General features: G+C 54.9%; 1 protein-coding gene across 1 annotated transcript; it reads right to left on the reverse strand.

Moving 5' to 3' along the window:
• Positions 1-261: 261 nt before the first annotated feature.
• On the reverse strand, positions 262-11,532 carry ZNF835 (zinc finger protein 835). Its single transcript, XM_001091737.5, has 2 exons — positions 11,351-11,532; positions 262-3,915 (listed from the first exon to the last, which is right to left on the reverse strand). Exon 2 carries the CDS (start codon positions 3,868-3,870, stop codon positions 2,305-2,307), a length of 1,566 nt encoding a protein of 521 aa, XP_001091737.3. The 5' UTR covers positions 3,871-3,915; positions 11,351-11,532; the 3' UTR covers positions 262-2,304.
• Positions 11,533-12,092: the final 560 nt, after the last annotated feature.

A 12,092-nucleotide genomic window follows, 5' to 3' on the forward strand; every position in this document is an offset into this window, starting at 1 on the left:
ACTTTTCTGTGTAATTGAAAAATCTCATAAGAAACCTTAGGATGTTCTTTTTTATGCAGAGGGGGGCCTATGTTGTCCTGTGACCCAGGAAGATTTGTTGTAGGAAAAGCATTCTTATAGCTGAAAAATATTTTTGTCAGGGATTTTTTTTTTTTCCTGGAGCCAAACAAGTCACAGTGGGAAGACTGAAACAATCGTAAGTGATTCTATTTTATAAGAAATCTTATGCCCAAACTTCGTTAAAGGAATAGCATCTACCCATTTGTTTACTAATACAAAGTATATTGGTAAACATCGTTAAAAAGAGCTAGGTAGAAAAATCTGCATATCATATGCTACCATTTGTGAAGAAAGCTGTACTATATATCTTTCCAGAATATTCTATGCATATAAATATTCACATATATGCTTACATATAGTAAGTGGTTGCTTCTAGTGAGGGGGGACTTGGTAGCTGGGAGACACAGGAATAAGAACGGTATTTTTTTTTTAACTTTATAAATTGTGGACTACACGAATGTATTACCCCATAAAATAATCTTCCAATGATTATAGTCATGTGAAGTTATGAGATTATAACTTTCATTTCACCACTGTAGTAGGTGGATTATGTTCCTAACTCCTACTTTTCACCTTTCCCTGTGACCACACACTTGGGAAGGCTCTTCCTGTGCTGCTTCTAGGCTTGGCTAGGAGGCTTGCTTTGGCCTGTGGGACTAGATGCAAATGTGACAATATCAGAGGCTTGAAAGCGTGCCTGTGTGTCCACTCCCTCTCAGACTCCTGCCACCTCCCTGAGAACACACCCAGGTGAGATGTGATTCAGGAGAAGATCAAATAGGCCCAGCTGAGCCCTCCTGGTCCAGGTCCAGATCAAGCCTGGTCCAGACCAACAGAACCAGCAGCTGACCTGTAGATGCATGAGAAATAGTCAATGGAGAAATGAGGGCTGGATGATTTGTTACACAGCAAGTGCTGACTGATACAAGCATTAAAGTCAGGTCTTTGAGGTAGGGGGAAAAATGCTGGAGATGGGTAGGTGTTTCCTCATACCGAAAAAAAGACTAGGCCCACTCTAAAAATCTTTTGTAGAGGAGAGGCACTCCCTTCTTCTAGAATAACTTCCAGTTCTAGATTTCTCCTGCTCATTTTCTCTAAGCACTGTTTCTATCTTAGTGAATCCAGATTTCTTCTTTAGACTCTGCTCCTTTAGTAAATATGCCAAGTTGGCCACAGGAACCAAACCTTTTATTCGCTTTAACTGAATTAAATTTACTGAGCAAGTGCTTACTCAATAATAAAATCCACAATGAAAAGGCCAGCTGGCCAGGCACGGTGGCTCAGGCCTGCACTTTGGGAGGCCAAGGCGGGCGGATCGCCTGAGGTTAGGAGTTCGAGACCAGCCTGGCCAACACGGTGAAACCCTGCCTCTACTAAAAGTACAAAAATTAGGTCGGGTGTATTGGCTCACACCTGTAATCCCAGCACTTTGGGAGGCTGAAGCGGGTGGATAACGAGGTCAAGAGATCGAGACCATCCTAGCCAACATGGTGAAACCCCGCCTCTACTAAAATATAAAAAATTAGTCCAGGTGTGGTGGTGCATGCCTGTAGTCCCAGCTACTTGGGAGGCTGAGGCAGGGGAATCGTTGAACCCCGGAGGCGGAGGTTGCAGTGAGCCGAGATTGCGTCACTGCCCTCCAGCCTGGGTGACAGAGCGAGACTCCGCCTCAAAACAAACAAACAAAATTCGCCAGGCGCCTGTAATTTCAACTCCTCGGGAGACTGAGGCAGGAGAATCGCTTGAACCCGGGAGGCAGAGGTGGCAGTGAGCCGAGATCACACCACTGCACTCTAGCCTGAGTGACAGAGCGAGACGGTCTCGGAAAAAAAAAAAAAAAAAAAAAAGGAAGGAAGGAAGGAAGGGAGGGAGGGAAGGAAGGAAAGAAAGAAGAAAGGGCCAGCCATAGGTGTTTCTGCAGGTCTACTTGCTTGTGCCCCATTTATAATTTTGCACCAGGGAGACCCCAGGGGAGTCTGGCAGATACAGACTGAGGTATCTGGGACTGAGGTACAGTCCCAGCCCTGTGTCTTCCCCACTGTGTGCCCTCAGGCAAGTGAACAAGCTTCTCTGAGCCTCGGTTTCCTCACAGGAAGCATTGGGGATAACACAGTATCTCCCCCACAGCATTGTGAGGTAGGAAAGGAGGCATGCAGTAGTGCAGCGCCTGGTGTACACGGCCCCAGTTAACCTCAGCTCTTAATCCGCTTCTGGTCCACGCGGATTTCTGCTAGGGCACCCCTGTTAACAGGCTTCTCCCTGTGAGAGCCCAGGTGTTGAGTCAGGCGTAGGAGCTGGGCAAAGGCGTCCCGCACTGTCTGCATGCGTCCTCTGGTGTCGGATGAGAGCGGAGGAGAAGCTGAAGGCCTTCCCGCAGCCGCTGCACTCGTAGGGCTTCTCCCCGGTGTGCACGATGTGGTGCTGGATCAGGTAGGAGCGGTTGCTGAAGGCCTTGCCGCACTCGGGGCAGGCGTAGGGCCGCTCGCCCGTGTGCGTGCGCTGGTGCAGGGTGAGCGAGGAGCCCTGGCTGAAGGCCTTGCCGCACTCGCTGCACTTGTAGGGCCGCTCCCCGGTGTGGATCTTCTGGTGCTCGATGAGCGAGGACACGTGGCTGAAGGCGGCCCCGCACTGCAGGCACCTGTAGGGCCGCTCACCGGTGTGCACCAGGCGGTGCTGGAGGAGGTGGGAGCGGTTGCTGAAGCTCTTGCCGCAGTCGTGGCAGGGGTAGGGCCGCTCTCCGGTGTGCGTGCGCTGGTGCTGCGTCAGGTGCGACACCTGGGTGAAGGCCTTGGCGCACTGGCCGCACGCGTAGGGCTTCTCGCCCGTGTGGATGCGCCGGTGCTCGGCCAGAGAGGCGCTCTGGCTGAAGAGCGAGCCGCAGTCCTGGCACGTGTAGGGCTTCTCGCCCGTGTGCACGCGCCGGTGCTGGGTCAGGTGCGCGATCTGCGTGAAGGCCTTGGCACACTGGCCGCAGCGGTAGGGCTTCTCTTCCGTGTGGATGCGCTGGTGGCGGATGAGCGCCGAGGAGAAGCGGAAGGTCTTGGCGCACGCGGCGCACTCGTAGGGCTTCTCGCCGGTGTGGATGCGCTGGTGCTCGATCAGGGAGGAGCGGTTGCGGAACGCCTTGGCGCACTGGGCGCAAGCGTAGGGCCGCTCGCCCGTGTGCACTCGCCGGTGCTGGGTCAGGTGCGTGACGCGCGTGAAGGCCTTGCCGCAGTCGGCGCAGCGGTGCGGCTTCTCGCCCGTGTGCGTGCGCCAGTGGGACGCCAGGTACGAGCCCTGGCTGAAGGCCTTGCCACACTCGTGGCACGCGTAGGGCTTCTCGCCCGTGTGCGTGCGCTGGTGCAGGGTCAGGTGCACGCTCTGGCTGAAGGCCCTGCCGCACTCGGGGCACGCGAACGGCTTCTCCCCGGTGTGGATTCGCTGGTGCAGGATGAACGCCGAACAGTAGCTGAAGGCCTTCCCGCAGTCCCCGCATTTCCACGGCTTCTTGGGGCCGCCACCTCTCTCCCGCTGGCGGCTGTCAGGATGCCTCTGCTTAGGGCTCTTCCCGGGCGCACTGCACCTCTGGGGCCTGCTGTCATCGGGGACACTGGCTTGGGTAGCAGCAGGGTTCGATATGGTTCTTGGGATTCGGCTGAATTCATCGCGTTCCTGGATGTCGTCCCCGGCAGGGTCTCCCTTGCAGGCCACGGCCTCTGGCGCTGGACAGCTTTCCCGGTTTTCCTGCAGGTCCTCAAGCCGGCCCTCGTGTTTCCAGTTTCCTTCCAACTCTGCGCCCTGGAGGGCGACGCCCAAGAGTCCCTCCATCCTCGATCCCTGGGCTGCTGTCAATCTCACATCTCTTCTCTGGGTCTGAAAGGCAAAAGATAGGGAAAAAAAAAAAAAAAAATTAAACATTGTCACTTGTCCTGAGCTGGAAAAATGGCTAACAGCTGAACTGGGAAGGACTTAGCATGGGGTCCCTGGACCTCTGTGCCAATGACATTTTGAGTCCAATAATTCGGTGTGGTAGGACCCATCCTGTGGGTTGTGAGATGTTGAGCAGCGTCCCTGGTCTCTCCACACTGGATGCCAGGGACACTACCCCTCAATCCCCGAGTTGTAACAACGGACGTGGTGGCTCATGCCTGTAATCCCAGCACTTTGGGAGGCCAAGGCAGGTGGTTGCTTGAACCCAGGAGTTTGAGACCAGCAAACTGTCTCAAACTGTCTGCTGCCTGGGCAACAGAGCAAGATCTCATCTCTACAAATGAAAAAAAAAATTAGCCAGGCATGGTGTTGTGCACCTGTGGTCCCAGCTACTCAGGAGGCTGAGGCAAGAGGATCACCTGAGCTTAGGGGGTTGGGGCTGCAGTGAGTGGTGATCACACTGCTGCCCTCTAGCCTGGAAAACAGTGTGAGACCCTGTCTGAATTTTTTTTTAAAGTCTCCAGACACTGCCAGGTGTCCCCTCCCCTGGGGACAAAATTGCCCCCAGTTAGGAATCACTGATTTAATGGAACTAAAAACAAATTTAAAACATCCCTGAAATTAAAAGAAAAAAAAGCATGAATCTGTCAGCTCTTAAAATACGGCCTTGTAATCTGGTGCTGTGTACTGAATTGTACCCCCTCAAAATTTATACATGGAAGCCCTAACTCCCAAGGTGATGCTTTTTGGAGATGGTGCCTTTGGGAGGTGATTAGGTTTAGAAGGGGTCATGAGGGTGGGGCCCCCACAATGGGACTAATTTTTTTTTTTTTTTTTTTTTGACATGGAGTCTTGCTCTGTTGCCCAGACTGGAGTGCAGTGGCGCAGTCTTGGCTCACTGCAACCTCTGCCTCCAGGGTTCAAGCAATTCTTCTGCCTCAGCCTCCAGAGTAGCTGGGACTACAGGCGCATGCCACCATGCCTGACTAATTTTTGAATTTTTAGTAGAGACGGAGTTTCACCATATTGGCCAGGCTGGTCTCAAACTCCTGACCTCGTGTTCCACCTGCCTTGACCTCCCAAAGTGCTGGGATTACAGGTGTGAGCCACTGCGCTTGGCAGGAACTAATGCTTTGTTAAGAAGAGGAAGTGACACCAGAGCTCGCTGTCAGGTGAACACATGGCAAGAAGGCAGCCAGCTGTCTGCAAGCCAGGAAGTGAGCCCTCAGCGTGGCCCGACCATGCTGGCACCCTGATCTCGGACTCCCGTCCTCTAGCACTGTGAAGAAATAAGTGTTTCTTGCTTCAGCCACCTAATCTGTGATGTGTTTGTTTGTTTGTAAGCCAGAGCTAAGATACCTGGAAAGACAGTTTTCTTTTCTGGGGAAAAAATCAGTTGAAACTTTAATTCCCAGTGTGACAGTGTTTGATGTGGGGCCTTTGGAGGATGAATAGGTCATGAGGGCACCCTTCTTAATAGGATTAGTGTCCTTATAAGAGGAGACTCCAGGGGGCTCACTTACTCTCTGCTCTCTCTGCCTTCTCTGCGTGTGAGGACACAGGGAGAAGGCGGCCGTCTGTAAACCAGGAAGAGAGCCCTCACCACACAGAATCAGCCAACAGCAATCCCGGATTTCACATTATGGGGGACACTATTCAACTCACTATGCCCCCCTTCTACAGGGCTCTGGCAGTGAAGGAGCTGCCCAGGGTCTCCCAGGCTCAGAGGTTCAAGCTGGCCCCTGGGCCCAGGGTCCTCATTAGAGATGGTGACCTCAAGCTGTGGTAGGTTACCCTGTCTGTGCTTTCCACATTCTCAGAGGAAAACAGGGATCTGTTTTTATATAAGCCCAGGAAATCACTGTGCTTTTTAGAAAGCCATAACAGAAGCCATACATTTAGTTACTTCTAGTGGGGCTGTGATGCTGAAGGATTTATACCAATTGCCTGGTGTACACTGGACCTGCACACTGGACAAAAACTCACCACTGACTTCTGATACTTTAGTTCTAACAGAATGGGAAGACAGACGGACAAATGACCTCCTGTTACTGAGAGAGGGAAGGAGGCAGCTGCCTGTGGATCCACTGTGCTGGGGCTAGCCCCAGAGGAGGGGGCTCACACTGCTGCGGGGGGCGGGGGGCATTTCCAGGCTGTGTGGCTGCAGGTAAGTGGCTACCTGCTCTGAGGTTCTGCCTGGTTTTCTCTCTCTAAACAGGGCTCCAGCCTCCCCTTCTCCTGAGGGCCATGGTGGGGCTCTCAGGAAGCTTGGTCTCATGTTAAGTGTGGGCTCAGCCCCTCACACACAGGCATTCCCTGAACTAACTCGTAGGCTGTGTGCATACAGCAGACAGTGCTGGGCCTTGAGCTCTGCCCTCTGGGATGGGGGGCTGAGTGGAGGCCTCTCTGGCTCATCCTAGGGGAGAAGATTTACTCCCGCAAACACCGGAAAGACCCTGTTGGTTTGGATCCAGAGGGTCCAATGCCCCCCAACCCCTGCATTACATCGCTCTGTCTACAGACCCCCATCAACGCCTCCATGCTGCTCCCTGCTGTGCCCAAAGTTGTATTCACAGCCTCTGAGCTCTCCTCGAGTCCCCATCCCAGCAGAGATAGGACAACAGGGTGTGTGTGGAAAACAGAAACACACACCAGGGACAGGAAACCTGGGAAGGATGCATGGAGGGTGGGTCATACGTCCAGGCTCTCAATCTCAGAGGGATCCAGGCAACGTGATGTCCCTCTCCTCTCAATGGGCACATGGGGCAGAGGCATGACCTGCAGCGGTGGGAGGTATAGGAATACCCTGTGATTTCCCTTCTCTCACCACTCAGGACAGGACTCTTCACCACTGGTCACCCACACGTGTGGGAATTTCTCTCCAGCAACAACCACTCCAGCAGAAGCCAGCTGGGCATCCCACAACTAACCTCCATTCCAACACTGTCTACCCAATATTGGTGCAGACCCCACAAGCTGAGGCTCGGTCCCACAAGCCTGCCCCATCTCAGATGGCCGTCACGAGCAGTAGGTTGTCACCTGCACTTCTGACCTATAAATCCAACGGCTGCTTCTTTGGGCTCAGTTAATTGGCTGGAGTGACTCACGGAACTCAGAGAAGCACTTACATTTACTGGTTTAATACAAAGGATCATTTAAAGGATACAGATGAAGAGCTACATAGGGCAAGGAATGGGGGAAGGGGCGTGGAGCTTCCATGGCCTCCCGGGGGGCACCCTCCAGGAACCTCCACGTGTTCAGCTGTCTGGAAGCTCCCCAAACCCTGTCCTCTTGGGTTTTTATGGCAGCTTCCTTATGTAAGCAGGATTGATTGACTCATTGGCCATAGGTGATCAGCTCAACCCTCAGGCCCTCTCCCCTCCACAGAGGTAGGCGTTGGGGTGGGGCTGAAGTCCCAACCCTCAGATCAAGTGGTTGGTTCCCCTGGCAACCACCCCCATCCTGAGGCTGTCCAGGAGCCCACCGAGAGTCACCTCTTTAGAAAAAAAGGTCAAAAGACCCTCCTAGGATATTCCAAGGGATTTGGAAGCTCTGTGTCAGAAACTGGGATCAAAGACCAAATATTGGAACGAAAGCTCCTCCTAGCTCCACAATCTACAAGAGTTTCAGGAGATCTATGCTAGGGACCTGGGGCGGAGACCAAAGATAGATTCCTTGTTATATCACAGTGTCACAGAGGGCGAGTCCTGCAGCCTTGACACTTTGTCCCCGATTTCCACTCTGAATTCAGCAGGGCTCCACCCTGGCCTGAAACCTCAGCGTCGCCTGGGGGCCTGTGACACACACAGAGCTCAGGCCCTCCCCGGGCCCGATTCGAATCTGCTTGGGAACAAGAGCCCGGCCATTCCCGGGCACAGGAATGTCTGCAAGGCACGGACACAGGGGTAACCGCCAGCGTGCGGGCGCAGGGCTCTGCAGCACCACCAGTTTCTCCCAGGGAGAGGTTCTGGACGCGGCCACCCCAGGGCCCACACCCAGGCCGCCTGGCCTCACCGTCCTGCCTCTCATTTGTCCTCCTGCTGATAACCCCGAATGGCTCCCTCAATAGCCAGCCTTCTCCCTGAGCCCTTGTCCTCATCCTCAGCGACGCCTTCCCTGTACTGCGCTCATGCTGCTGCAGCCACAGCCACGGCCTCCTCCGGGCACACTCCTGCTGCTGCTGGGCAGGCTATGTTTGAAGCTTGTCCTCCCCACTTCCTGTGTGAGATCCTAACCCTTTGTGGTGGTGCTGGCAGGTGGGGCCTCTGGGAGGTGATGATGACATGAGGCTGGAGCCCTCAGGCATTGGATTCCTGCCCTTACAAAAGAAGACCTGGAAGGCTCCCTTGCCCCTTCCTCCAAATGAAGACACAACAAGAGGGCCCGGTCTGTGAACCAGGAAGCAGCCCTCACCAGACACCAAACCTGCCGGCACCTTGACCTTGGACTTCCAGCCACAGAACTGTGCAGAAATAAACGCTGTTTCTTTCTTTTTCTTCTTTTTTTTTTTTGAGACAGAGTTTTGCTCTTGGTGCCCAGGCTGGAGTGCAATGGCACGATGTTGGCTCACTGCAACCTTCGCCTTCCGGATTCAAGTGATTCTCCTGCCTCAGCCTCCTGTGTAGCTGGGATTACAGGCGTGCGCCACCATGTCTGGCTAATTTTTTTGTATTTGGTAGAGATGGGGTTTCACCATATGAGTCAGGCTGGTCTCGAACTCCTGTCCTCAGACGATCCACCCGCCTTGGCCTCCCATAGTGCTGGGATTACAGGTTTGTGCCACTGTGCCCGGCCAATAAGTGCTGTTTCTAAGCCACCAGAGTATGGCATTCTGTCACACCCCAAAATAGGGCTTTTGTTCTTTTTGTTTTTCTGAGACAGGGTCTTTCTTGCTGTGTTGCCCAGGCTGGAGTGCGGTATTGTGATCGTAGCTCGCTGTAGCCTGGGAATCCTGGGCTCAAGTGATCCTCTCACCTCAGCCTGCCAAAGGGCCTAGATCACAGGCAGGCACCACCAACCACATCTGGTCAAGACAGGGCTTTTGCTTGGGCTATTCTTTCTGCCCGACATGTTCTTCCCGCAGCGTGTGCCTCAGCAAGAGGACAAGAGGAGGCCCTGAGGCAGGGAGTGATGATGTTCAGGGTGGAGAACACAGCAAGTGCAAAGGTCCCGGGGCAGGATGGTGACAAGGGTGGTAGAGGAAAGGTAAAGGTGGTGTGGGGTTGGACACAGCAACTGAGGTGCAAGGCAGGGAAGACAAGGTAGAGTGGGGTGGGGGTCAGCTCACACAGGAAGTCACGTGTGCTGGTAAGAACTCAGCTGGTGGGGACCAGGCTGGGTCGGCTCAGGCACCACGTCCACCAGCATCCCCAGAGTGTGCAGGGGTACCCACCTCGTGTGTGGGGGGAGGGCAAGTGGGTTCACAGCGGGGTTGGGTAAACCTGGGGCATTGTGCACACACACACGGGAGCCCAAGGGGAGACACAGGCTTGCTCCGGGGCAGAAGAAAGTTGTCTACTCCCAGTACTTCTGACACGTGGGCTTTCTCCACACCAACAACCAAGTCCCCAATCTGCTCTGGCTGGGAGGCACAGGCAGCCACCAGCCATAAAGCTACCTCACCCCCTCCTTGGGTTTGGTGATTTGCTCGCACAGCTCATCGAACTCAGGGACATGCTTTATTTACTCTTACTGGTTTCCAATAAAGGACACAACTCAGGAATAGCCAGATGGAAGACACACAGGGTAGGGTATGGGGAGGAGCTCAGAGCACTGTGCCCTCTCTGGGTGCTCGACAACCCCAGAGCTCGGCAAACCCTAAGTTTAGGGCGGTTATGTGGGTTCCATGATACAGGTGTGACTGACATAAGTGTGATGACACTGGCCATCGGTGATGAACTCAACTTCCAGCCCTCTCCCCTCCCAGGAGGTAGGGGCTGGCTGAAGGCTGGAATGCTCATCAGGGCTACCTCCCCTGGCAACCAGTCCATCCTAGGGGCCTACCAGGAGTCCTCCATTAGCATAAATGTACTTAGGGGTCTACCAGGAGTCCTCCATTAGCATAAATGTGCTTAGGGGTCTACCAGGAGTCCTCCATTAGCATAAATGTACTTAGGGGTCTACCAGGAGTCCTCCATTAGCATAAACACAGGTGTGATTGAAAGGGGCTCATTAAGAGCTGCAAAAGACACTCCTTTTACCCCTGTCACTCAGGAAATTCCAAGGGTTTTAGGGGCTCTGGTACCAGGAGCTGGGGATAAAGAGTAAACATATATTTCTTATTACAAGATCACAGGTAGACACATGCATGATGTCACACTCTGAGACACACAGGGTCATACACAATCATACCTGCCCAGACACACACAGACATGCAGAGACACCCACACCCATATCCAGGGACACACAGTCGCCCTCCCAACCCCCATGCAAGGAGGCAGGTGGGAAGCCCTCACCTGCAGCCACACTCACACATGCACACAGGGTCCTGGGCACACGCAGCTACACACACACGCAGCTACACACACACCCAGCCCCACACATAGCATCCCTGTGTGAAGAGGTGCACAGAGAGGGACAAGGTCACACACACCACCTGCTCCACACAGGCAGGCCATCACCAGGACACACCCACAGGGGATGGCTGGACACGTGTGCAGTCACACTGGACAGAGCTCCAGCATGGCCAAAGCCCACGTGTGCAGCGTCTCCATCGTGTGTGTGTGGATGCACACACTTCAGACAGCATGGCACCCTACAGGCTCGCACGCCCAGGTCACCCATCGTTGTGCTGGCAGGCTGAGCCAGCCCACACAGTGGCACACCCAGACATGCACACGTGGGGTCACACACCTCACATCCAGGAGAACTTTCAGACTTGCCCAAAGTCAGTCACACGTGTATGTGAAATGCTGCGAATCGCAGACACCGCTTCACATGAACGAGCACATGACACACCGATAAAGTGTCACATGCCTTTACATGCAGTCACACACCTGCCTGGGCTGGCACCGCCGAGTGAGCAGGTGCAGACGCAGTGACACTCGGGGACGGGCTCACAGGCAGGCACACACCTGCACGGCCTGGCACCGCCGAGTGAGCAGGTACAGACACAGTGACGGGCTGGCACCGCCGAGTAAGCAGGTACAGACACAGTGACGGGCTGGCACCGAGTGAGCAGGTGCAGACGCAGTGACACTCAGGGACGAGCTCACAGGTAGTCACACGCCTGCACAGGCTAGCACTGCCCAGTAAGCCTGTGCAGACACAGTGATGGGCTGGCACCGAGTGAGCAGGTGCAGACACAATGACACACAGGGACGGGCTCACACGCGGTCACACACCTGCACGAACACGCGCGCACACGCACACTACCCACCGTTACTTTCGCCTCCCGGGATCGCCTCCGAACGCGCTGGCCGGCCCCCTCCCAGCCTGGTGGAGTCGGCTCCGCTTCTACTCAGTCTCGGGTCCTCCTGGGCCAACACAGACCCTGGGGCCTCCTTCCTTAGAGGAGCGAAGGTCAAGACTTCTGCCGCTGCGGAGTGGCCAGCGCTCCAGGCCCGGGTGGACTGCGCCTGCGCATCAGGCCTGCCCGGCTCTTAGGAACTACAACTCCCAGGAGGCACTGCGCGCTCGCTGGTACCGCGACTAAGGCTTGCAGAGCCTCGGTCATCGAAACTACAACTCCCAGAAGGCTAAGCGTCGGCACGCGCCGGCACTGGCCCCTGGGGGTCCCGAGGAGGGCCGGGCGGCTGCCCCGAGCCCCGCCCAGCACTGACTCAGGGGTGGGACTTTTTTCTTGCTCAGGGGATGAGGCCGAGCCCACAGGCTTAGAAAGAAGGCACCTGAGTCCGGGCGCCTGTCATCCCAGCACTTTGGGAGGCCGAGGCGGGTGGATCACCTGAGGTCAGGCGTTCGAGACCAGCCTGGCCAACATGGCGAAACCCCCGTCTCTACTAAAAATACAAAAATTAGCCGGGCATGGTGGCACGCCCCTGTAGTCCCAGCTACTGGGAAGGCTGAGGCAGGAGAATCGCTTTAACCCGGGAGGCGGGGGTTGCAGTGACCTGAGATCACACCACTGCGCTCCAGCCTGGGTGACAGAGCGAGACTTCGTA

The sequence above is a fragment of the Macaca mulatta genome, chromosome 19 (assembly GCF_049350105.2).
Source record: "Macaca mulatta isolate MMU2019108-1 chromosome 19, T2T-MMU8v2.0, whole genome shotgun sequence".
NCBI lineage: Eukaryota > Metazoa > Chordata > Mammalia > Primates > Cercopithecidae > Macaca > Macaca mulatta.